Raw genomic sequence first — 27,088 nt, forward strand, 5'->3', positions numbered from 1 at the left:
AAAATTTGTAAGCTTATTCCCTATTAAATATTGACATGTGATAGTCGCACAGGCATAGTTACTTTAAATGTTCCAATCATATTCACTAAAAATAACGATGTGCCATAGGTTATGTATCAATAAATAAACAGTAAGAAGCTGTGCTTCTGGACCAAAACATTCAAGGTTTTGTCTGTAACTCTTTGACGAACTTTTAAAAAATTTTATTTTTATATCAATAACTTGGTAGAATAGAGCACCAATTTTAAGCAAGTTTAATATATGCTATATATTGTGAAAAATTTTGCAATCAAAATATTATAGTTTAAAGCAAATTCTCCACCTGTCGATCTTATTCCCAATTTTAAATCCTGACTTGTGCCCAAAACTCATCAAACCGTATGCAGGTTCTCTTCAGTGTAACCCATATGGACAATGAAAACGAGGGGGAATGCTTACCAGTGATGTCAAACCAAAGGGGTATGCCAGGAGGCTCCACAGATATTACTCCAATCATGTGAGCAACGGGGTCACTTTCCATCACAGTAAAGGTAAAAAATGATTCTTCAAATGAAATGGGCTCCGGGGACGGTTTGGGCTTGGAGATCCATTCAATATGGAGTCTGGTGGTTGATGACTTTTGAGGGCGACCATTGTCAACTGCCTTAATCTACAACATTTGGGCAGAGGGGATTAAAAACAGCAAATCAGGAGTTACAACCCAGAAATGAATGAAGCACAGACTGGTTTGGTCTTAAACTGAGCCAATTTCAAACATTTCACATTTGTATACTGTGTATTGAATGCCTGACAGAAGAACAATGATTTCATGACCACATTCAACGTAAACAATAAGCACCCTGATTCTCAAACGTTATCCGGCATTGCCTAATGGGGCCAGCAGGTCACAAACACTTCAGCCGTTTACAAAACAGAAATAAAGTTACTAAAGAAAAAATACAAAATAAGGTTTATAGTCACAACATATGAAAAATTACAGTATTACAATCTTAACTCACTGAAAGAATATCATATTCTCCAGCTGCTGAAAACCTCTTGGACGAAACCACTCCAGTTTTCGGTTCGATGAAAAATTTGCCATGCTCATTCCCGTCTTCGATGCTGTAGGAGATTTCTGCATTGGGGCCTTCATCCTTGTCGGTGGCTATAACGCGATAGAGCGGCTCCCGTCTGGCATTTCTTTCTCGGTCTGGCTTTTCCCGCTCAGGCAGTCTGATTTTGTAGAACTTTTGCAGAAACTGAGGTTTGTTGTCATTTTCATCAAGGATTTTCACAATGACTCTTGCAATGGTTGATTTGGGGGGAATACCATTGTCTGTCACAGTAACCTGTTTTTTTAAAGTTAACAGATTAACATGTTAAGATATACTATATAAAAAGTGAGTATCTTCTTCCTCATGCTACTCCGCATGTGTGTAAAGCTCTGCATTTTGCAGGGCACGATGACACATACACAGCAGCTCTTCATTCCAACAACAGGGCTGTAAGGAGGTGAGGCAGCACCTCCCATCTCTACAGGGAGAGAGTCAGGGGGCCGGGCATGGCTAAGAAAGAAACAGCCGCACCCCTGTGCGCCTTCCTGACCATGCAGGCTCTCTTCTCGCATTAGTTTAAGTGGAAAGTGAACCTCGCCCAAATGTTAAGCTACCAAAAACTTAATACCTTTAGGCCATGGAAGAGATACGTGAGGATTCTGCTTTACACATTTAAAGAGTCTTCTTAAAAACAACACACTCTACATACTTAAAAACAAAATTTCCATATATCATGTTAAAAATGTTAAACTTCAGTAAAATATGCTAAATTGTCATTTTAAAGTATGTGTTAAATAAACAGTACACCTTTTAATACCAGTAATCACCATTTTATTTTGGCTGTTTTCCTCTACAGATGTTTTATAGGAGTGGACCTAAACATTTAAATTTAAGACCAACTCATTAAATAAGATTTTCGGTAAAATAACTTTCATTGTAAGTAAACTATCCATATATTCTTATATTCTATTTAGGAAAAAATATCAGAGAGTCTTGAGGACTGCACTGATGACTGTTTCTATATCCCTAAGAGACCACTTCACCCTTAAATCAAATGTTCACGTTTATGTCAATAGGCACATTAAATATAACGACATTAGTAATGCTTATTCTCCCCCATCCACACCCCTACCTTCTTCCCAATGAATTACCACTAAAAACAGTCAAGGAGACTGAAGTCTGGCAGTTGTAAACCCTGTTTATTAAAGTGTGACTATATCCCGATGGTGCCTGTCAAAAGTATTTAAGTAGTTGCTTTATATTATTTACTTTCCTAAGCTTTTTCAAAATAAAACATTACTATTTTAATTTTAAACTCTCGAAACATTTCCTTTTCATCAGTTTGCATATGAGCTTTAGAAAAACAAGAAAGAGAAATACAAGCAAGCACTATGTTTTTTAGTATTCATCACCAAATTGTTCCTCACTTTGGGTTCAAGAACCAGTAGCTAGTCACAGCTTTCAACATGTAATGGAGACAAACTATCTTTAAGACAGCCAAATCAATGCCAGCACTGGCTCTCAAATATACCACCCCAAAAAGACCCTATTGAAAAATACACTAATTATGTATGTTGAAGGGAAAATTTATTTCCCATCCATGTCCAAATATGACTTTCAAAGTGCTATATATCTGATATCTGCTTCCACCTAGCCTTTGATATTCACGGAGAAAAGAGGGCTCTGGAGTGACATATGCAATTAATGTGAAATTTGAAAGGACTGGAGCAAAATGTCAGTGTAACTACTGCTCTCCTACCTTCCCATCTGTTTATCTTTGTCAGTGACTGCATTTGCCCCTTCTGTCAATCCTTGTAGTGACAGAATGAAAATTCAAAACTTTGCTCTATCATAAAGAAAATGAATTCAAGGGAACTTTACACTCTATGAACTAAAAACTCAGATGTAATACATGAAGCAACTCCTAATGGGGAAAGCACTGTGGCTGTGAAACCACCTTTTCCAGAGGGTATTCCCAGTTCCCAATGCACACACACGTGTATGCATGCACACACACACACACACACACACACATACACTGCACGACTATAAAAACTAAGTATTTACTGACAACCTTAAGAAAATTTGACCAAGGATAAAATGAAATTAAGCAGGCAGCATTATAAACAGCAATATTAAAAGAAATTTTCAAAAGTTACAGTTTAGAATTTTGTCACTTATACTGTTAGAGTGGAAGAAGAGCACTGATAACTCAATTAAACAAAGGCAGGTGGCCTTTCCCAAGGCTGGCTCTGATAATGAACCCCAGTCTTCCACACGGGACAGAGGGATGTCTCCACGCCCCTCTCCGCGGTCTGCCTGTCTCTCGGCCGCTTCCTGACGACACGGCCCAGAGATCTCATCAACCCGATGTCCATGTTACGCTCCACCTTCCCTCTCCAAATTACTCGCGGTCTTTTTCTGCAATGTATTTACTATTAGCCAAAAACCAGGTGACCAATACATGATAACAAGCTGTGGGTTTTCTATGGACTAACAGGCATTGTAAATTTTCCATGAGAATGAGAAGCCTTATTAGAACTTTCTAGAAGAGCACACCTGAGCCTTCAATCTACTTTTACTTTTGAGGTATTTAAGAAGCACAAACTAAGTAATTCATAGTTTAAAATGCAAAAATAATGCAACTGTTTAAGAGCAAAAAAATGAATCTGGAAACAAATTACCTCTAGTTAAAAAGGTTGAAACAGATCTATAAATACCAACATAAATATATCTCAAAAACATAATAGTAAGGGGAAAAAAAGATGTATACAGAAAAATATCACTTATGTAAATGCAAATGAATTCCACGTGACACTGTTTATAGATCTGTTTGCCCCCTGTGTGTGCGCAAGCATAAAATACCAAGATCTGAATCCGGCCCATGACAGTGGCCGTGTATTCTGGGAATGGTATTGAGGGATAAAGGGGACAAGAGCCATACTCATTAACAATTTCCTTATATTCCTTTTTCCTAACAACCAGTAAATAATATTAATACAACAAAATATTAATAGCTAAGAATACTGGTTAATGGGAACAAGATTGTTCTTTCCCATGATACTTATAACTACGAATCTTTAAGTATTAAAGATAAAAAAAAACTTACCTCTAATATGTGTTCATCTTGCTGTTCTCGGTCTAGCTTCCTTGACGTAGTTGTGATGAGACCTGTAAAATGATAACAGTTCATTAATCCTCACAAAATAAGGTCAATTACAAAATACCGCAATTAAAATCACGCTCTTGGCCAGGTGCGGTAGCTCATGCCTGTAATCCCAGCACTTTGGGAGGCCCAGGGGGGTGGATTACTTGAGGTCAGGAGTTGGAGGCCAGCCTGGCCAACATGATGAAACCCTGTATCTACAAAAAGTTAGCCAGGCATGGTGGCGCGTGACTGTAATCCCAGCTAATTGGGAGGCTGAGGCAGGAGAATTGCTTGAACCTGGGAGGTGGAGGTTGCAGAGATCACACCACTGCTCTCCAGCCTGGGCAACAAAGTGAGACTCCATCTCAAAAATAAAATAAAAAACAAAACCATACTCTTGTAAAAGTCTGAGCAAATTTCTTCTCAAGAAAAAAAGAAGAAATTTCTTCCTAAAGAAATTTAATTTCCAGGTATGGTTATTTTGTTTACAAACAACAACATACTTTATACTTTCTCACTTTAATGACTCATATTAAATAAATGACAAATAGTAAGAAAGTGGAAAAACTCAAATCAGTTACATTTTCTATTTGTTAGTGGTTTCAATATACATTTTGTCAGAAAAGATTTTTTAAAAGTGAGATGAAGTTATCCAGGATTTCAATCTCATCCATCTCCTTTAACTGCTCAAGAGATAACTGAGAGTTGACAGAAATAACTTCTATAACTATATTAATAAGGACTATTGAAAATAAAATGTCAACTCTAATTTATTACCTTTGAATTATCCACTCTCATAAATAAAGAACTGTTATAAAAAGTAATGTAATTTTCCAGGTAATCTTGCTCATTTAATTTCCCATAAAAGAAAATTAATGATTCTCAAATTCTGTATTCTAGAAAACAAATTTCCTATCAAACTAGAATATCTATGAGTTTTGACCTCTCTTGAGAACTTTAATAACTGCTCAACTGTCTGCATATTTTGGAACTAGAAGGCAATTACAATTTATAAAATGTATTCTTATGCTTCACCAAAACCACAAACAAAATTCCCCTAAGCACTAAAATGTCATCCCCAATCTGTGTTGATGGTGAACAGGTGCATCCAGGATGATCTGCACCTCCGACCTTAAAACCAGGTGGAGCCTGTGTGGCAGGACAGTCACCAGGGCTGAACGTTCTCCTCCCAGCGCTGTGGCTTTTTTCCCATATGGAAATACCTTAAATAATTCACATTTAAGAATAGACTTTATTAATCTGATTTATTTTCTCCCATAATCTTAACTAATTTCACAGAACTATCACTTAAGGGATATTCAAAATGTTTCTCGGCAGCAATAAGTGAAAGGCTTGTGTTTTCACTTAATTCAAAGGTTTCTTTTTTCCTTAAGTAGTTACTAAGAATCTAAATCAACATTATTTTCCTCACAATTCAACGAAACAGTGTTCTCTTTTTAACAAGGACAACAAGGCTCTATCATACCTCCACACTGGGGTTTTCCCAGATCATAGGTATAGATTAAAAGGTGCTAAAGGGAAATGCTTCACAGTGCTTAAGGGTGTAAAAATGACGCTTAAATGTGGCACAGGCTTAATTTTCATTAGTCAAAAACCTTTTAAGTTAATCTCTTTTTTTCCCCTATCAAAAATGTACCACCCTCTCCTAACTGCGGTTGTAAATAGTTCAGGAACGACAAGGAGCCCCTTGATTAGTCCCACATCTAATTATTGTAATGTGTCCACCAAGAAGTTGTGATCGATGGTAACATCACGTGGAACAGCAGCTTGACACGTTCCCAGGAAAATAGTATTCTTCTGCAGAGCACTTGATCACTCACCAACAGCACTGCACAAATACTTATGAGCAAATACAACTCCCCACTTCACGATTTACTTAGAGCACACAAGAAGGCTAAGGAAAGCTGTACCTGTGTCCATACTACCAATTCCACGTGAAAAGGCTGGGCGCGGTGGCTCACACCTGTAATCCCAGCCCTTTGGGAGGCTGAGGCAGGCGGATCACCTGAGCTCAGAAGTTCGAGACCAGCCTGGCCAACATGGCGAAACCCTGTCTCTACTAAAAATACAAAAAGTTAGCTGACATGGTGGCCCACACCTGTAATCCCAGCTACTCAGGAGGCTGCGACAGAAGAAAAGCTTGAACCTGGGAAGAGGAGGCCACAGTGAGCCGAGATTGCGCCACAGCACTCCAGCCTGGGCGACAGAGCAAAACTCTGTCTTTAAAAAAAAAAAAAAAAAAAAAAAAAAACCACATAAAGCCAAAAGGCTACCTGACCACCTCCTTCCTGGGTCCAAAATTATTTGCATGTTCTATACTCCTCAAATTAATTCTCCTCCGTTAACTCAGATGGAGCTTTAATTTCATCCCAATGCAATGAATGGTAATATTAGCCCCTTTCTTTCCACTTCAGCCTGAGTCACTGCCTCACCCTTCAGTTTAAACTGAAGCGGGTTTAAACTTTTAAACTCACTGCGGGGCCTGGCGTGGGTTCCTGCTGCTGCATTCTCCAAGTTCTAATATTTCTTCTATCGTAATATTACTCCACAGTATTAAAGCCACTCATTTAAAAATTAGTCTTCTTTTCTGTACTGGAAAACTCACGAGGACAGTGGCTTTCTGGCATAGCTTGCTCACATAGCTATCTCTCCGTCATCCTCAAGAAACACTTAAACGTGTGAACATGTGAATTTCTTAAAACTATGAATGAGCAGAATTAAAAATATGTGCTAGAGAGAGAGAGATATATAAACTACTGTAAACCTGCAAATGATACAAATTCACAGCCCATAAGTGAGCCAACAGAGAACGCCGTTAGTACATATTTATAGGCAGGGTGTGCCAGGTGCTGCAATGGGTGGCCAGGTGCTGTGATGGGTGGCCAGGTGCTGCGATGGGTGGCCAGGTGCTGTGATGGGTGGCCAGGGGCTGCGATGGGTGTCCAGGTGCTGCGATGGGTGGCTAGGTGCTGCGATGGGTGGCTAGGGGCTGCGATGGGTGGCCAGGGGCTGCGATGGGTGGCCAGGGGCTGCGATGGGTGGCCAGGGGCTGTGATGGGTGGCTAGGTGCTGCGATGGGTGGCCAGGTGCTGTGATGGGGGCTAGGGGCTGCGATGGGTGGCCAGGGGCTGCGATGGGTGGCCAGGGGCTGCGATGGGTGACTAGGGGCTGCGATGGGTGGCCGGGGCTGCGATGGGTGGCCGGGGCTGCGATGGGTGGCCGGGGCTGCGATGGGTGGCTAGGGGCTGCGATGGGTGGGTAGGGGCTGCGATGGGTGGCTAGGGGCTGCGATGGGTGGCTAGGGGCTGCGATGGGTGGCTAGGGGCTGCGATGGGTGCTAGGGGCTGCGATGGGTGGCTAGGGGCTGCGATGGGTGGCTAGGGGCTGCGATGGGTGACTAGGGGCTGCGATGGGTGGCCGGGGCTGCGATGGGTGGCTAGGGGCTGCGATGGGTGGGTAGGGGCTGTGACGGGTGGCTAGGGGCTGCGATGGGTGGCTAGGGGCTGCGATGGGTGGCTAGGGGCTGCGATGGGTGCTAGGGGTTGTGATGGGTGGCTAGGGGCTGCGATGGGTGTGCTAGGGGCTGCGATGGGTGTGCTAGGGGCTGCGATGGGTGTGCTAGGGGCTGCGATGGGTGCTAGGGGCTGCGATGGGTGGCCAGGGGCTGCGATGGGTGGCCAGGGGCTGCGATGGGTGACCAGGGGCTGCGATGGGTGGCTAGGTGCTGGCGGCACCCTGCGGGTATTTAGAAGCACAGACCCCAGGCGCAGGGAAGAAGCTGTGGGCATACAGACAGGTGTGACTCAGACCACACCCACAGAAGTGATGAGCATAATACTAAAGAGAACAGTGGGCCTATAAAGACGGTAAAGAAAATAGCGGGCCGATCTTCAACCCAGGAAGCAATCTGCTGGAAGAGAAGCTTCGTGTCCCAGAAGCCAAAGGCAGACGATTTTAAGGAGGACATACTTTGGAGAAGCCTGGAAGAAAAGAGAAAGTGAGGCAGGAAGTAGACCAGGAGAAGTACTACTTTTACGAAGACGAGATTGTCTCACACGCACCTGTAAACTAGAGAGAAGACGAAGATGTAGACTTCCACTAACAAACACAGTCACCACCAGCCTCCTGAGACCAGTGGAATTTAAATTAATTAAAATTCAGTAAAGTTTACACTTCAGTTTCTCAATCACACTAAGCCAAATTTCCAGGGTACGGCAGCCCCCAGGGGCCGGTGACGACAGCATGGAGCAAGGCAGATGCAGAACGTGCTCCCCATGGCAGGAAGCTCTGCTGGACGGCACCGGTCTACACAGGAGGCATAATTCACAAATCAAGATCCTGCAAGAAACCCTGCAAGGTGGGTTTACTTTTCTGCGGAGAACACGTAAGGTATTTCAGACTGACAAAAACAAACAAATAACAACAACAAACTTTCTTTCTAAATTCACAACACTTAGCAAAAAGAATCTTAGCAAGGCTGCCGTAGTGCTTTTCCCTAATGCCATCTCCAGAGAGAGGCCGTGCATGAGTGTCCTATGGGGGTGGCACCAGGTGATGCACCCCCTCTGCGAAAAATTACAGTAAAATTAGGGCTTCCTGTGGGATTTTCATACAAAATGAAAACAGAATTTCCTAATGATGTAATTTAATACTAGGCATTCTGGGTGTCTTTTCGAGGTGCGCTTTACCTTACAGCAATCAACCACACTGAGTGCCTAACCCCCGGGGGAATGCTACCCGAACCCCCTGCACTCTGGCCGTACAAAACAATCTACCGAATGTGTTCTGTGTTCACACTCATTCACGCCTCTGTGAGCATCACTCCTGCTCATCATCCCCCCCACCCCCGCCCACTTGAAACATCTACTTCAAACATAATTCTAAAGCACAACTGCTCCATATACCCACTACATGTTATTAACCTAGTAGGTAGTAAGTGTCCTAGTAAGTATATCCACTTCTTTCATTTTCGACATCTGTGCTCATCTGCAATATTTTTTGCCAAATCCCAGAAAGATATATACTTAAAGGAAACTGTACAGAACTTCAGAACTAGAGAGAAACCTTTAAGATTATCAAGCTGAGCTGCCTGAACCAAAGAGAAGTTAAAATTTTCCAAGGCCACTAGTAAGTCATTAACAAAGCCAGGAGTAGGATTTCGTTGTCTTGAGGCTCAGATGAGCGTTTTTTCCTCCCTATCACACCTGACTGCGTAATTCGCTGTATTATAGTATTTCAACTCTCCATGAACTCTGAACTGTGACTTTCATAAACTGTGACGAAAAAACCAGGAATGATTCATCATCAGTCATTTAATAGGTCCAAAAAAGCAAGTTAGGAGATAAAAGAGGCAAAAGCAGAAAAACGTATATGCAACTGTTTTCTTTTTGTAACTTTGTGTTTTATCTTCCTCTTCTGCCAAGCACTGATAATTAAAAACAGAAACGAAGAAAAACTAGAAATTTTTCTTTCCTTGGTCCAGAAAAACACTGCATTCTATATAATAAAACTATGGTAAATGTAGGTGGGCTGAGACAGCAGACACGGTATATTCTCGCCAATGAGCAGTTACCAGTTCACCCCAGAAATGTATGCACAATGCAGGAACAAAGTTTATGGCTCTTGATGAACATCATTAAAAACCACTCATGGCCTTTCAACACCACTTAAGACATTTAGAGATGAGTTCATTTAGAACAGAGAGAATGTCAGATCAGCTATAATGTTTCAATATAAAATTGTGCTCTTTGACATTTCTTATAAATCAGTAACAAAACCATCTCCAAACTTCTCAAAATTCAAGAGATAAAGTAGACTTTGCAAAGCAGATAGACGTAAAAGTGAACATCAAAGGACTAGTAGGTGAAGACAGTCATGTGACATGGTCCACACAGCTGGAGCGATGAATGCATTCAGTCACCTGTGCTGTACTGTCCACTCAGAAAGTGGAGATAAGACAGTCTTGTTTGCAAGAAACCAGGATGAAGGCTAGAAGTTGGCAAAGACTACTTTACATGTGAGAAACAATAAGACGGGATAGATTGTAGGGCACTGACAGAAAACACAGCGCAGGAGCTACACACAGAAAACAGGAAGCAGGAGGAAGGCTCTTGCCAGCAACTCTGTGTTCCAGGAAAGTGTGGACTTGGTTGGATGAGAAGACACGTGGTCTAGTCATTCGTGCTGCTCCACCATTGCCTGACATGTGAGTGAGGCCACCGAGGACCAGCCGGCCACCAGCCAAGCCTGCACAAGAGTGGAAGAAGCACCCGGCAGAACCCTAAATTATGAGTTATTTCAAGAGCGGAAGAGCTGCCCAGCAGAACCCTAAACTAAATTGTGACAGTTATTTCAAGCCACTCAATTTTGACAGTTTATTAGCCAAGGTATTATGCTTTAATAGATACTTCATTACATATATACATATAAATCTCTCTAAGCCTGTAAAAAACTGAGATATATCCACATATGTATATGTGTATATCTTCGCATATGATGTGTAAATATGTGAAGATATCTCCATTTTTACAGGCTTAGAGAGATTACGTTGCTTACTCAACGTCATTTAGCAAAGTATTGAAGCTGGGGGTTCAATAAATCTAGTAAGTCTACATTAAAAGTGAAAGAAACCAGGGAGGGACTGAAGACTGTGGTTCTGTAAAAAATAAATTTCAACATCAGCACAGTGGATAAAAATAGATGGCATAATCCCAGCACTTTGGGAGGCCAAGGCAGGTGAATCACTTGAGGCTAGGAGTTCGAGACCAGCTTGGTCAACATGGAGAAACCCCATCTCTACTAAAAATTCAAAAATTAGCTGGGTGTGGTGGCGTGCACCTGTAATCCCAGCTACTTGGGAGGCTAAGGCATGAGATTCACTCGGACCTGGGAAGCCGAGGTTGCAGTGAGCTGAGAGCAGACCACTGCAATTGAGCTAGGTTACAGAGTGAGACTGTCTCAAAAAAAAAAATATATGTATATATGTATATATACACACACACACACACATATATATACATAGATATATACATACATATATATATACACACACATATATATATGAAAGATGGCAGCTAGAAAAGGAAAAAAATAGGATTTCTGAATAGGATTCAGGTCCAACTGCAACAAGAGAGCAAGCACTTGCAATCTGTAGTAAGAGTCATCGATGACCCCACACTAAAAGACAGGGTCCTGGCTCTAAAGGAAGGAATCTCTGCAGCCCTATGTTCACCTCACCCGGCAGGAAATTTACTTGGAACACTTTTCAATTACTCTACTAGAGAATAAACAGAGGAAGGGAAAAAGGTAAAAGTCTGGTCACCCGATACCTTCCTTTTACTCTGATTATTTTCCTCTACCCCCTGCAATGATTTTGGCCTTTCCACCCTTTTATTTTACAATAATTCATGAACCACAGCCATACACGTTCTAGAAAAGCACTGTCCAACAGAAATTTCTGTGATGATTTGTGTGTTCTATAATTTGCACTGTCCAATATGGTAGCACCTGGCCACATGTGGCCACTATGCACTTGAAATGGAGCTAATGTCACCAAAGAACTGAATTTTAAATTTAAATAATTTAAATTTAAATAGTCACCAATTATGTCTGATCCTTTATAGCATCTCCAATTTCAAATGCTGCCGGTCAAAACTAAAAACTTTAACATCTGCAATATTCAAAATCTTTTTCTGTGGTTAAAATTTGAAGCAAAAATATTTATCTAAATCCAAATTTTTGTAGACATCTGTCTTAAACCTACATAGAAAAAAAAAAAAGTAAAACTTTCCTAGATTTTGACTGTGCTGATACTGCCCTGCCATGCTCCTGCTCCCCGTTCTCTGCTATGAGTCTCCACGTGGCTCAGCGGGCGACGAAGAGGCCTGCTTTAGAATTGCTGGTTTACTGCTTCACCTGAATACAGACCAATCAAGAGGCTCTGTGCTTAGCTGTGACTTGGAGAATCATGACTCTACTAGTTTGTTTTGTTTTTGCTTCTTTTTCCTAAGCACTAAAAGTGACTAAATTAAATCTATGTTCATAAACAGTAGTAATGTCATAATGTTTACGATCTCAGTCACCCACTTGTTCAGTGTGCACTGTCATTCAACTGCTCAGAATGCTGTTCCCAAATGTCACCATGAGAGACGTATACGAAAGCCTAAGACAAGGCTCTTGTCCTCAAAGGCATACAATTTATTTAAGGAAACAACTCCCACATGTAAAAGGCAGAGGTGAATATTAAACTGTCCTCTCACAGTTCGCTTTTTAGCCACCACTAATTATGTGTTTCCCAAGACCCAGCTCTGGGGTAGGCATTTTATATGCGTCACTCTCACTGGATACTCACAGCAACCCTAGAAGGGAGCTACCAATACACACTACCTTTATTTTTAAGATATCTGAGGTTTAGAGAAGTAAAATCATCGCCAGCTAAATGCAAAGCTGAGATTTGACCCGAAGTCTGTCTGATTCCAGAGTCCAAGCTCTTAATTCACAGACAACTCTAAATGTATCGATCATATTTAATATGTATAATGATTATACAACAAAATTATTCAGTGATCTCACTTTCCTCTAGGATTAGAATATTCTCTCCACCAAGCCCAGCTCCTTTTGCAGGAAGGTCCTCTGGGCTCCATCCCTTTCTCACAATGTTTTATTAAGCACAGCATTATTTTGACGAACCCTTGACTGTAGACATGCACTTCAGGTACACACCATTTTCACCCGATGATTTCTCCAAAACACTTTCATAGATTCTACTTGATACTAAGTTTAAGAACTGTAATCATAGTATATTTGGTGGTAAAGGAAGTGTCTAGTTTAAGTTTTAGGGGTCTTCAGTGTAATTTCTTCAGGAGTTGTTACTACCAGGATCTGGAAGTTAGATTTCCATCCTTCGATCCTGACTGTGGCAGGGACTGCTCCCAGGGACATTCAGGGTGCTTAAGAATCAGCAACATTAAGGACAATTACAATAAAACACCTGTAATACACTCATGGGTGGACAGTGAAACTTACACTGCTCGGGTAACTTTTAGACAAGGAGTACTACAAAAACCAGCAAGGCAAGGGGCTGATGAGACATGCATATGTGTGTACGGATGTAATGTGTGCACAGACTCCTGTGCACAGCAGTTGTGACACGTTCAACCCTGACATATTACTTCTGGCTACTCCTGGGAAATGGAACAGGTAGCTGGAGGGAAGAGAGGAGAGAAGAGAACTTCATTTTATACACTACTTTATTGTGGCCATCTTTAATCTTTAATGAGCATATTACTCAAATAAATTTAAATATTAAAACATTTTAAAGCTCAGAGTGAAAATACAGACATATTTGATGGCTGAAAACTAAACTTAGGCTGGAAAATCTCAAATCAATTATTTTTTAAGCCTTATATACACTAATATATGGCCACGCATATAAAAAACTCAAACTCCTTAGAAATACTGAAGTGGCATATCCTGTACGACTTTTTCTAATGGTTTTGAGTTGCAGCAAATTTTTAATGAAATGGATCACGGGTGCTAAGTATCCTCTTACTGTAAAAATAAAGTTTGCTAAAGCCAGAGGGTCTTTCACGATGCTCTAGCCCAAATCCTGTACCTTAAAACATGAGGAAATGAGGTCTAGGCATGTGGAATAATTTCCTGAAGGTCTGAGTCAGCAGGAGAAACTTTCCTACCAAGGAAAGTGTTCAGAAGGCTCTACTGCTCGAGCCTTTTCCTGCAGAGGTGTGCATCGGGATCATGGGGTGTGAATGCCAAACCCCCCTTCTTCCCGCCCCATGCCAGAGCCACCAAATCACACTCTCCACTCAGGAGGACCCAGCCTGTACCATCTCATGAAGGTTTCCCGGTGATTCCATCCCATGCTGACCTTCTCAGTACAGGTGCTGACAGAAGTTGAAAAAAATTCACTCTTATTTTAACAGTTTGTTTTCAGTCACTATAATAATTACTACTGGACATATTCTGGAACAAAGCATATTATCTATTTCTTTAAAATACTATTTGAGATACAGAGAAACACAATAGGACTATGGACATATAAGAAATACACAGTATTTCTCAAGTATGGTTCTTAAGTACCATAAGAAGCATAATTAACATTGCAAAAAATGCAACAAAGAAGTGGCCGGGAGAGCCCACCTGAAGATTCCGCCTGTTCTTCAACTGCTTATTAAGTCCTAAAACATCACCCTGAATCTTCCTGACAAGTCTGCAACTACCAACCAAATCATTAATGCCTGTTAGAACATAAGTTAAATGAAATGTAGTCTTTACAACATTAAAAAAAAAATAAGAGGAATCTAAATGGCTATATACATTTCCATTGAACAGCATATTTTCCGTCTTCTTGGAAATACCTTTGTGGTGGATTGAATGGTGGCTCCTGCCCAAAAGATACATACAACCCTGGAAGCTGTGAGTGTGAACTGATGTGGATAAGCATCCCTGAAGATGTAATTAAGAACCTCAAGATGAGACCACCTTGGATTTATGGTGGACCCTAAATTCAATAGCAAGAGTCTTTTTAAGAGAAAGGTAGAGGAGATTTGAGTCAGAGACCCAGGGAAGAAAGGCGTCTGATGACAGACGCAGAGACTGGAGTGGTGCCGTCACAAGCCAGCAGGTTCCTGGAGACTGGGAGGAGCGAGGATGGGTCCTTCCTTAGCGCTTTCAGAGGGAGCCAGGCCCTCACGGCACCTGGAATTCAAACTCCTGGCCTCCAGAACCGCGACAGAATCCACCTCTGTTGTTTAAATTTATGGAAAGTAGCCTTAGGGAAATAAACCTTTTTTTAAAAAATTAATGGCTTTATTGAGGTATAACTGATATACCAAAAACTACATATGTTTAACATATACAATCTGATGAGTCTGGATATACACACTAATACACCTTTTTATTTGGATAGCAAATGAAAGTACTGAAAAAATATTTTCTAAAAGAATTGGGTAACACTGGCGAACAATTCCATTATTCAGAGATAACCACTTTTATTACCTTCTGTATTTTGTTAGTGTCTTCACTTGAAATGTTTTATGGCTTGGTAGGCTTATCACTCTACACACAAGACAAAAATCAGAGGATTAAACAAGTAACTCAGCTCCAAAGGTGATCTGGGATGAAACAAAATTCCCAAGTGGAGTCATGCTTTCCCTCAGGAGGAGGAGAGAGCAAGATGCCTCAGCTCTGGAATGGGACTTCCTCAACATCTCTGGCTGAGAACCACAACTCAGCTAAGTCTTTTGTTTTCAGTTATGAATATACAAAATATGACACAAATTATACATCAGTTCTGAGTATATTATTTCTCATATTCTTTCCTCTCCATAACAGAAAAAAACTCCCTAAATATTGACTTAGTAACTCTATTAATAATTATACATTCTAGCTTCATGCCTGTAACACACAAAAGTTCCAACTCTAAAGCTGTTTCAACTAAGGACCAAGACAGAACAGACTCTTTGATTCTGAGTAAAGCAAAATAGCCTCTCTGTCCTCAAGAGTTCACTTCACCAGCAACATGGGCCTCAGGGTACAATGAGTTAATCAAAATTTTTTTTACAAAACTAATTTGCCTAATGTTATCATTAGTCAGAAAAACTTACCTGTGCTCACCCTGTGTTTACCCAAACTGTCCTTTCGATTTTAACCGTACCTCTTGCTTCTGTTATATAGCAGCTAAGAAAGAACAGTAAAAAGGCCTAATACCAGGAAAAATGAACATAAATTACATAAATAGGGAAGATATGAGAGGTCAGAGATTTAAGTAAAAGTGCTCTAGAACTTTATAGGACATGTGTTACAAATCTTGGGCTCCTAAAAATTGTTTTAAATGTCCATGGTTCAGTGTTGAAAGAGAGCTTGCTCTGAGTTAGGTAAGCTACCAAAGAACTACAGGGACCAACCAGATGCACGGAAAACAGAGAGGGCAACACCACTGGTCCAGGGTCAACCAACTGCACGGAAAAGAGAGGGCAACACAATTGGTCATTATTTTGATTTTTACAATGAAGTATTAAATAAATAAATTTATTTACTATTATTAAATAATTTATCTATTATAATTTATTATTAATAATTGATAAATTATTTGATACTTCATTATTTTTCATAAATTAACAATTAATAAATAATAAATTTATTTATTATTAATAATAAATTTATTAATAATAAATTAATAAAGCACCATGAGATACAGAAATAACAGACTGTAACTGTGGAACTCCAGATAGCACCTGACTGTCCCTTTGTAAACATGTCATCCATGGAACATTCTAGTCTACGGATCTGTACCCAACCAGCTTAAATAAAATGAAACGGCCCCAGAACAAAGCTGTGTATGTGACTTAGAGATCACGGCGCAGTCCTGAGAGCTGTACAGTGGGTGGACAGAAGGCGCAAGTGAGCGGGAGTGACAGAAACTACATCAAGGGCAGCGTTTGTCTGTGTGAACTGCTATGCCTCCGCTTCCAATGGGTGAAAGGGAAAATCCTTCAAATGTGGCTGCTTTTAAAAATCTTTCATGAGTATCATGCCTGGTTCTGTGGTGGATACGATAATGAATGAAGGTGGTCCTGGCCCATAAGGACCTGAGCCAACACTGGATTCCCCCGAAACACACACCAGAGCCAACACTGAACATGCAGAGCCGACAAGCCGACTAGCCCACTGGCAGGGAGGCATCACGTCCTCCGTTTCTGCAAAACACAGATTGCCTTGCTGGCCATGAGCAAACACGCAGCTTCTCCTTCACGTATCACTCAGCATCCAGCCCCTCAGAGCTCTGGACTGTGAGCTCGGAGATCTCCGCAGCACCGCACCGTCTTTACTCAGGTGGTGTTCCAAGACCACATTTCCCTACAGCCGGCTGCGAGCTCTTTCGGCAGCTGTGGCCATCTCAGCAGCCACTGTTTGTCCCTGCAGTACTGGTGCCGGCAGGATTAGGCGTGGAGCCAAAAATGGAATTCTATTCATAGACTGGCAAGGCTGGAAAGCAGCTCAGAACTCATTTAGTTCAAACTTTCAGAGTTCCAAAGAAAACACTAATAAAATGGATCAAACGACTAGTCTAAAGTCACACGGGGAGTCATACAGGGACCCCGTACCCTACAGTCTTCAGACGTCTCTTCTGCTTTCAATTCTACCTCACTAGCTGTTTCTTGTTGAAAATTGATGGCATTAAAACATAAGATCGACAGCAAAACTCAATTTACAGGGAATTGCCTTCAGTGATCCTGTAAATGTCAGATATAGCAGGGTCAGAAAAAGAGGATAGGGTACACAACCCATTTTATAAGGTTAACATCATGTTGACATAAAAAGACTAATCTCAGGCACCCAAATGCAAAATCTTAACTATAATTTTAGCAAATAATATTCAGCAGCTATAGAAAAACCAAATGCTGACAGAATTTATCACAAAGATTCAAGTTAACCAATTTGCGGAGGAAAAAGTTTGTCATCATCAACATTGGCAGAAATGTACTGAATAACATTTGACTTCTTGCAAACTTTAGGGGTGATATACTTCACTTATTTTATAAAATAATGAGCATGAGAAAGAGGAAAAAAATCTACAGATTCCTCCTTAAAATATCTGCATATCTTGGTAAAAAGACTGCAAATAGGTAATTTTTTTTTTTAAATGAATTCCTGCCATTGAAATGCGACTGGCCCGTCCTTTCCTTCCTTTGCAGCTATCAAATGTTACCGGAAACCCTTGGAAGTTGTTTGCAGCTTTAGCTATTTCCTATTGCACTTTGTTCAGTATTCGTTCCAGCCACAATAAAATGCCATTTACTCTGGTTCAGAAAAAAATAATTGTAAAGTGTTACTGGACTAACACATGATGAGCACGCAGTATACCTACCAGCTCTTCTACCATTTTGTAACTTTACTGCGGGCTTTAGGGATTACCACACATAAACTATACATCGCTGCCCAGTCTGCAATCACAAATCACATTTCCTATAGTAAACATAAAATAATTCTATACTAAATACAGGATTTTACATGTAAAGAAGCGAATAAAAAACAGAACACTGTATAACGCCGTCCTCTAAAAAGCAGATGAAATGGAAACTGAGTAATTTGAGTATAACATGTCAACACAGAATAAGAGAATAAACAAAATGGGGGAGATGATAAAGACCTGCTAAGTATACTTAGAGCCAACTGTTTGAGCTGAAATTGGGAGTTCTGAAAACTTAACAGGACACATCAACACAAAAGAAGTACGAAAACCTCAAAATCTAGGAAAATTTATCTTCTAATGAGAAACAGTTACTTCCCAATGTAGAAGAGATCTAACAGTCTACTCACCAACTTGCGAAATCGTATCTGAGATCTCAACCTTGATACTGATAGTCTAATTGCTCTATTTAAAGAATAATTTTATTAACAACCAAGAGAAGCGAAATACAAACATCCTTTCTAAGCACTCTTGCTTAGAGCAACGGGAGGGATTCAACTTTTACTTCAGAAATATAAAAGTCTATCCCTTCAAAATAATTTTAAAAATCAGCAATCAACGAAATTGTTTAACTAGTCCCACTAGTAAATACGTCCACTCATCAGGAGTCAGGAAACCACAGCAGCTTGTTTTCGTGTGGCTGGCTAGTGAAGAATGGCTTTTGCATTTTTAAATGGTTGAAAAAAACTTTTGTGATACATGAAAAGGGCAGAAAATTCAAATTTTATTGAATTTATTTCGTTTATTTACAAAGTTTTACTGGAACACAGCCGTGCTCGCTCATTTCCATATCATCTACAGCAGCTTCTGGGCTACAGTGACACGGCTGAGTGGTGTGACAGAGACTGTATGGCCCACAGACCCCAAAGCCCCGTGTGGCCCTTTATAGAAACGTTTGATGACCCCTGCAGTACATGCTTCATAAAACTAAGTTTAAAAATCTAGTGTTACTTAAAAGTTTTCCACTTTTGGTCTGATGGCACCATAGGAATAAGATTAGCCTGAAAAGCAACTATTATATGAAACAGAGTCCCTCAATGCAAAGAGTAGGTAAGAGACAGAAAAACTGGCTCCACAACCACATTTACACCCAAACGCAAAGGCACAGGGACTGGGAGTGGCACCATGCGCTGAGAAGCGGCAGCCAGGAAATTCACATTGCCTGACCTCTGGTAGCTCTGACCTCTGTGAAGTCTTAGATTATTTGTAAAATGAAGAAAATGTAAATAAGGAGCACAGCAGGCTATTGGTATCTGTAGTCACCATCTCACAGGGCTCTTGTAAAGGTGAAGTCTGTGGAAGCTGCTCGTAATAGATGAGACACACTTGTCAATGTTCCTCTGACTCCTAACGAAAGTTCTGTTCCAGCCCTATCCAAAAGTGATGGCAAGACACAGTAGACGGGTGGAAGAGTGGTATAAAAAAAGACTTCAGAGAATGAGACGGGAAGGTGGCAAAAAGAGGGAAATTAGGCTTTGCTGGTTTCCCTTGGGCTGTCTCCTTCAAGCTCAGCTCTCCAAGGGAACAGGCATGAGACAGCTGATGGACCAGCAGGACCAGCAAGATTCTAACAGTGCAAGGTGCTCCACAATAATGAGATGGGATTTTGAGTAAGGATCACTCTCCAAAATACATGAAATTTTTACTCTACAGGTTGGGCGCAGTGGCTCATGCCTATAAAAATCCCACTTTGGGAGGCCAAGATGGGAGGATTGTTTGAGCTCAGAAGTTGGAGACCAGCCTGAGCAACATGGTGAAATCCCTGTCTCTACAAAAAATATAAAAACTAGCTGGTCGTGGTGGTGTAGGTCTGTGGTCCCAGCTACTCAGGAGACTGAGAAAGGAAGAACTTGGGCTGAGGAGTTTGAGGCTGCAGTGAGCCAAGATGGCACCACTGCACTCCAGCCTGGACGACAGAGTGAGATGCTGTCTCGAAAAAAAAAAAAAACACACATTCACTCTACAGGATCGATGAAGGAAAACCTAAGAAACATTAAGCTGAAACAAACTCAAAACACAAAACCTCTGTTAAGAAGATTCACTATTTATCAAATGAGGTTTTCATGGTATACACATATTGAATTGTGTACTATGTGATTGCATTATGTATTTAAAATCTCAAGAGGACAGAAATACAGGTAGCAGCTGTCAAAGAGCCTAAAACCTTTTAAGATGCAAATACAGACACACAGAAATCACAAACATACATATATAGTCAAAGAGGATGCCCTGTACCATCAACTACTAAACTTTTCTGATAAATTTATTTTTAGTCATATATAAATTTCCTTCTTACCGTATTTGTTCTCAAAGAGGAAGATGAATGAGAAGAGGTAAAAAGTAAACACTGATTAGGTAAAATCAGTAGACCAGTGAAATGGACAGTGAAAGGTACATGGATATGCACATATATTCCTATAATAATGTGGCAAATTCATCAGTAACCACAATAAGGTGATTTTTTTTTTTTTTTGAGATGTAGTCTCACTCTGTTGCCTAGGTTGGAGTGCAGTGGAGCGATCTCGGCTCACTGCAAACTCTGCCTCCCAGGTTCAAGCAATTCTCATGCCTCAGCCTCCCAAATACCTGGGATTACAGGTGTGCACCACCACACCCAGCTAATTTTGGTTTTTAGCAGAGGTGGGGTTTTGCCATGTTGGCCAGGCTGGTCTCGAACTCCTGACCTCAGGTGATCCACAAGCCTCAGCCTCCCGAAGTGCTGGGATTACAGGCACGAGCCACCACACCCGGCCAAGGTGCTCTTAAAAGCACAGCATCCAATACTGTTATGGAAAAATCCAAGATGCATATCCATGTATACAGTAGGCTATCTGTGTAAAAAGATGAGGAAAAAACCAACATACTCTTCCTTGCTTGCATACAAGTGAAAGAAAATGCAAACGCTAGTTGCCTCTTAAGCAGATTTTATTATTCAGGTATGGTGAGGCAACAGATGAGGTACGACCGCTAGTGAAAAGGCAGTTTGGTACTTCCCCAAGAGGAGGCCATACCACCCCCACTGAAGGTGGCAAAGGCCGAAGGCCGTGCTGGGCCATACGGGACCATGCCAGGGTTGGTCTGGAGGTGGAAGGAACTGGGAAAGCTTGACTGAGGATCTCACAGAAAGGCAAGGGTGAGACGCTCAGGATTGGCTGGTTTAAGTAATTGCAAAGGCTCTGGGGCATAGCTGTCCCCGGTTGTCTAGCACTGGCTCTGAGATGACTTGGGCGTGACACAGGTGGTGGTGTGGAGTGGGACTCTGGACTGGTCAGCTTGCGTATGAAAAGCACGGTCCTACACCAGTCATTTGCTATCCCGAGTCCTGGAAGGGGCAGTCCTTCCCCAGTCAATGAGGGCTCAGATGCCACAGCATTCAGGATACAGAAAATAAGAAAATAGAGTTAATATACTAAGGAAGGGAACGGAGTGTCTGGAGAACTAGGTAAAAGTAAAACTTGACTGTGTATCTTCCTGTACTATTTGCACGTTGTGCCATGTGACTGCATTACCCATTTAAAACAAGTGATAGAATTTATGAGGTGTGCTACCCACACGTGCGCATACATCACAAACACACGTCACAAACACACATCTGCCTTCCGGCCTTGCTGAGCAGGGTAAACTGATGATGAATGGTACCTGGGGAAGGAGGACTGAGGAGTGCCATTCCGGTTACTGGGTACAACACAACAGCACAATTTGGGAGGGACAAAAAGTGCATACATATCTGTATTTCCACAAACTCCAGAAACATAACCAGGATATTGCTAAGTTTCGATTTAAAATAAACCTAGAAATTCAGTTTTTACTCCTTCAAGACACAAAAACCCTGGTTAAGAAGATTCACTGTTTATTAAAAGAGGTGTTTACAGTACATACATATTGATGGCACTTCTAAGCTTAAAAAGGCATCTTTTTCTGATTTAAAAGCAATAGCTGACCTTCCACTTCTAGTAACGGATCAGATTTATGCTTTAACATAAAACCACCAAGAAGCAGACAAAATGAATGCACTGGCAGTTGAAAGGACACCAGACATCAGGCAAAGAAAGACAAGGATCCCTGAGAGAAACAGACGAGGGGAGACCCACGATCACAGCAGCTTGCTGCCTTGAGACAGTTTCCAGACAGCTATGCACCCCTATGTGATGTCCAAGAGAAATGGAAGTATGTGTCCACAGAAGGGTTTGTACTCAATGTTCACAGCGGCTTTATTTACAAACAGCCAAAAACTGGCAGCAATACAAATGCCTATTACCAGGTGAGTGGATAAACAAATTATAATATTAATCTATCTATATAAAGGATACATAGCAATGAAAAGAAACATAGTCTTGATACACGCTAAAACATGCATGAGTCTCAAAATAAACATGCGAAGTATAAGAAGCCTTACCAAAAAGAGTATATGCCATGTGAGTTCACCAAGATAAAATTCCAGGAAATGCAAACTATTATTTAGTGCTAGAAAGCACACCAGCAGTTAACTAGAGATGGAGGTGGGAGGGTTGGGAGGGGGAATACAGAGAAGTGTGAGGAGACCTTTGGGAATGATGGGTGTGGTCACTGCCTGATAGTGGTGATGCTTTCTCAGGTGTAAAAGCTATGTCAAAGCTTATCAAATTGTAGACTTTAAATATGTGCAATTTGCTGTAAGTGAATTACACCTCAAAAAAGCTTTTTAAAAATAAAGATCAATACTTGGTTTGTAGCAAAAACGTGAAAAATATCAAACATACGGATAGGAGAGTAAGACCATGGTCTATTCTAAAGGACGCACATGTCTAAAAGTAACACTTCAAAATTATTAATAAATGCTAATTGTAAGTTGCATATCAACTCCCCCAAGTTTAAAGCAATAACTTTAACTAAAAAGACTCTTTGCAAGGGTGGTGTCGATTTCCCGAGGTTGTTTGTGAATAATGAGTCATGAGAAGCTCACACTAGTCTCTTTTGTTTGGGACTCCCTTTCTTCTCTGTCCTTGACATACCACAAAGCTGTGATGCTTTTGTTTGCAGGCGCTGCAGCTGCCAAGGCTCCAAACAATCTGAGTTCTATGCTCCTGTCTCTCTTCCACCTTGAGCAAGTGCTCAACTTAAGTTAAAAGAAGCACATTTACCCTATAACTGATGATGGACACAGTCAAACAAAAAATGCTATAAAAATTAGCGATGTCAACAAAAGTGTATATATCACAAAAAGAGAATGGATACGGTCTTTCACTTGTATCTCCTAAAAATGAAAACCCATTGCCCCCCTACTTGCAAACAATATAATAAGAATGTCTGAAATGCAGACAGACAGTTCTTGGCACCATAATTAAGCACAAAAACCTTGAAGAGAAAAAACATTCAAAAAAGTTCACTCAAACTTGTTGTTTAGAACACAAAATTCATAAGCTCACTCACTAAACCCACTCCTAGAAAGCTTTCTTGTTGTGACTTTTAAAATATTTTGTTACACTATGACAAAAGGGGAAGGAGAAAAAGATATTGAGGAGATGTCTCCCTCTTTTCCAAAAAGACTTTTATTTAAGTTTATCCAAAATGTTGCAAGGCAGTTTATACTGACTCAAAAAGAGGTCACTTTTATTAATAAAAATAACAAATATTCTCTTTAACCCTTATTCTGGCATTTGAGGTTTTCCACTGAGGGTAGCTGTCTCCCATACACTTATTTCTTGGTCTCCAACTCACCATTCCTTCAAATTGTCGCCGACATGAAAACATCTCCTACCTCCTCTCCATCAATCTATTGTTACCATCTTCACAATCAGCCCAGCACCTGTTCCAAGGGGCTCATCTTCCCAACATAACCACTGCCAGTTTCCCACTTCCACCGGAGCCGTGAGGGCCTGTGCCACGCCGCCACCGGACCCGTGAGGGCCCCTGCCACGCCGCCACCGGACCCGTGAGGGCCCCTGCCACGCCGCCACCGGACCCGTGAGGGCCCGTGCCACGCCGCCACCGGACCCGTGAGGGCCCATGCCACGCCTCCACCAAACCCGTGAGGGCCCCTGCCACGCCGCCACCGGACCCGTGAGGGCCCCTGCCACGCCGCCACCGGACCCGTGAGGGCCCCTGCCACGCCGCCACCAAACCCGTGAGGGCCCGTGCCACGCCGCCACCAAACCCGTGAGGGCCCCTGCCACGCCTCCACCGGACCCGTGAGGGCCCCTGCCACGCCGCCACCAAACCCGTGAGGGCCCGTGCCACGCCGCCACCGGACCCGTGAGGGCCCGTGCCACGCCGCCACCAAACCCGTGAGGGCCCCTGAAACGCCGCCACCGGACCCGTGAGAGCCTGTGCCACACTGCTGCACACATCTGTTCTTCTTGGTTATTTCACTTTTGTAGATGACGAACTTTCAAAGATTTGGTAAAAAAATTTCAAAGTTCGGTAAATAAACACGGCCACGCACTGCATAACGACGTTTCAGTTAACCACGGGCTGCATATACGATCGAACCGCACATACGACCGTGGTTGTGAAAGATTAATACCATATTTTTACTGCACCTTTTCTACATTTAGCTATGTTTGGATACACAAATATGTTACAACTGCCTGCAGTGTTCGGTACAGGATCACGGCATACAGGTCTATAGACTAGAATAGACCATCCCATACAGCCTGGGTGTGTAGTAGGCTAGACCATCTAGGTTTGGTTAAGTACACTCTATGTTGTCCACACAACGACAAAATCGCCTGATGACGCGTTTCTCAAAATGCATCCCTGGCATTCAGCCTCCCATGACTGTACTTGGTGCATAAACAAATGCTTTAAATGATGATAACTGTAGGTATTCTCTAGCTGCTGGACGTCTAGGATAATCACCAGGGTCCCAAATTTATGTTTCCCACTAAGAAACAAGTGGGCCCACTTTATTCTAGCAAATGTGTTTATCCAAAGGCACAAGTTTATCAGTCTACTAGATTCTTGATTGTCTGACATTCATTAACAGAGCAACTGTAACACCCGCAAGAGGAAGCGGCTGTGGCACCTGTCCCCTGAACGACGCTGGGCGCTCCTGCACTCTACACACACAAGCCGGCTGTGGCACCTGTCCCCTGAACGACGCTGGGTGCTCCTGCACTCTACACACACAAGCCGGCTGTGGCACCTGTCCCCTGAACGACGCTGGGCGCTCCTGCACTCTACACACACAAGCCGGCTGTGGCACTTGTCCCCTGAACGATGCTGGGTGCTCCTGCACTCTACACACACAAGCCGGCTGTGGCACTTGTCCCCTGAACGACCCTGGGTGCTCCTGCACTTTACACACACAATCCGGCTGTGGCACCTGTCCCCTGAACGACCCTGGGTGCTCCTGCACTCTACACACACACACACAAGCCAGCTGTGGCACCTGTCCCCTGAACGACGCTGGGCGCTCCTGCACTCTACACACACAAGCCTCAACAGGGGACAGAAACACCACGAATCACAAAATCGAAGGACCTGGAAGTCAGTTCGCCCCAAGATCCCAGAGGGAAGGCCTCACTATGGTCCGGATCTCTGGATTTCCAGCCCAGTGATTTCCTTGCTCAGCCGTTAATCATTAAGTAACACGATTTAGGGTCTCCAGGAGGCGAGATGGGTCAGTGACTCCCAAGCACTTTTTCCTACCGGACGGACTTTCATCAGCCTTCACAATCAGGCCGCCATGATACTGACCTACCTGGGAACAGTCTGCTTTAAAGGTTGTGAGAAGAGGAGGCACGTGTACTTCAGGCCCTGAGGATCACACCCCAACTTTCTGCTGAGCTGGGGGAAGAGAAGCATCTAGAAACAGATCTAATGAAGCTATATTTACTATATTATTTAATAATTCCATGCTAAAATACTATTCTTCATCTTCAGAGACTTTAGGTGATCTGTGGAATGTTGAGACTTCTTTACTAACCATAGAGTTTTTAACATACTTCACAACAAATACTGCTGTGTACTAACTATGGTATCCTCCACTATTACCTGACTTCAACTCACAAGGAAAGAAAGCCTCTGTGTGCACTGCACTGAATTTCCTCCTGCCGCCCTGCCAGCGGAGTGCCTGTGCTCCCACCAGGGCTGGGGTGCTGGCTGTGGACACCTGGAGAGGGTTTATTCCTTCTGAAGACAACAGCACAGACATCTCTGCAAACACCTTTTCTTTAGAGTTGTCAGAATAGAGAGATTTAAAAGGGAGAGGCAATGCCATATTAATCATGTTTCTACAACAAGACATAACACCATAGCAGCCACATCATCATTTCTGGGGTCCCAGGAAGAACCAAGGGTTTTCAAGGCTCCTCACAGCAATGCTAAGCTATATAACCTCCTCAGTTTCTTTCTCCTCCTACTCCCCAAACATATATTATGCCCAGACCTATGCCATGTGCTCAGATATCCCAAAGGATATTTCTTGCTTGCTCATCTCTCTCTTCACAGAGGACTTACTCTAATCTAAAAGAGAGACAGAAGACACAAGAAAACTGAAAACACTGCTTAGTCTAATTCATCAAACAAATTACTATAGGGGTAGCTCTGGTCTTGAATTGCCACCTGAGATATGACATATACGTGTGTTGTGGGGAGGGGTATATATTTGTTTCTGTCCATGGTTCCTGGCTCGTAACTCCCAGAACCCCTGTTAGTCTTTGGTTATAATGTTGTGGCACTTTTTGCCTCAGGAAACAGAATCTCTCTCCGGGCCACCTGCCACTCTCCTTTCACCTGCCAAGGCAGGACTCCAATCCGACTGTGTGTCATAAGCCCCTCATTCCAGAGAGGGTCCCGCTCCATATCCTGGAGGCGGAAACGCTGCAGACAGAGGCCAAGAACAATCTCAAGAGACAGGCCTTTGTCAACCACATGTTGACACGGCTGTCCGTGCATCAATCATGCCTAGGCAAT

At 42.1% G+C, this 27,088-nt stretch overlaps 1 protein-coding gene across 7 annotated transcripts in view; it reads right to left on the reverse strand.

Moving 5' to 3' along the window:
- FAT1 (FAT atypical cadherin 1) overlaps positions 1-27,088 on the reverse strand; it is a 140,239-nt gene that overhangs the window by 46,774 nt on the left and 66,377 nt on the right. For all 7 annotated transcript variants that reach the window (XM_063810072.1, XM_016952656.4, XM_016952654.4 and 4 more), the window contains exons 4-6: positions 4,144-4,205; positions 999-1,328; positions 439-649 (exon numbers count right to left, since the gene is read on the reverse strand). In XM_063810072.1, the coding sequence (XP_063666142.1) occupies positions 439-649; positions 999-1,328; positions 4,144-4,205 (603 nt within the window). The remainder of the gene's footprint in view (positions 1-438; positions 650-998; positions 1,329-4,143; positions 4,206-27,088) is intronic.

The sequence above is a fragment of the Pan troglodytes genome, chromosome 3 (genome assembly GCF_028858775.2).
Source record: "Pan troglodytes isolate AG18354 chromosome 3, NHGRI_mPanTro3-v2.0_pri, whole genome shotgun sequence".
Classification (NCBI taxonomy): domain Eukaryota; kingdom Metazoa; phylum Chordata; class Mammalia; order Primates; family Hominidae; genus Pan; species Pan troglodytes.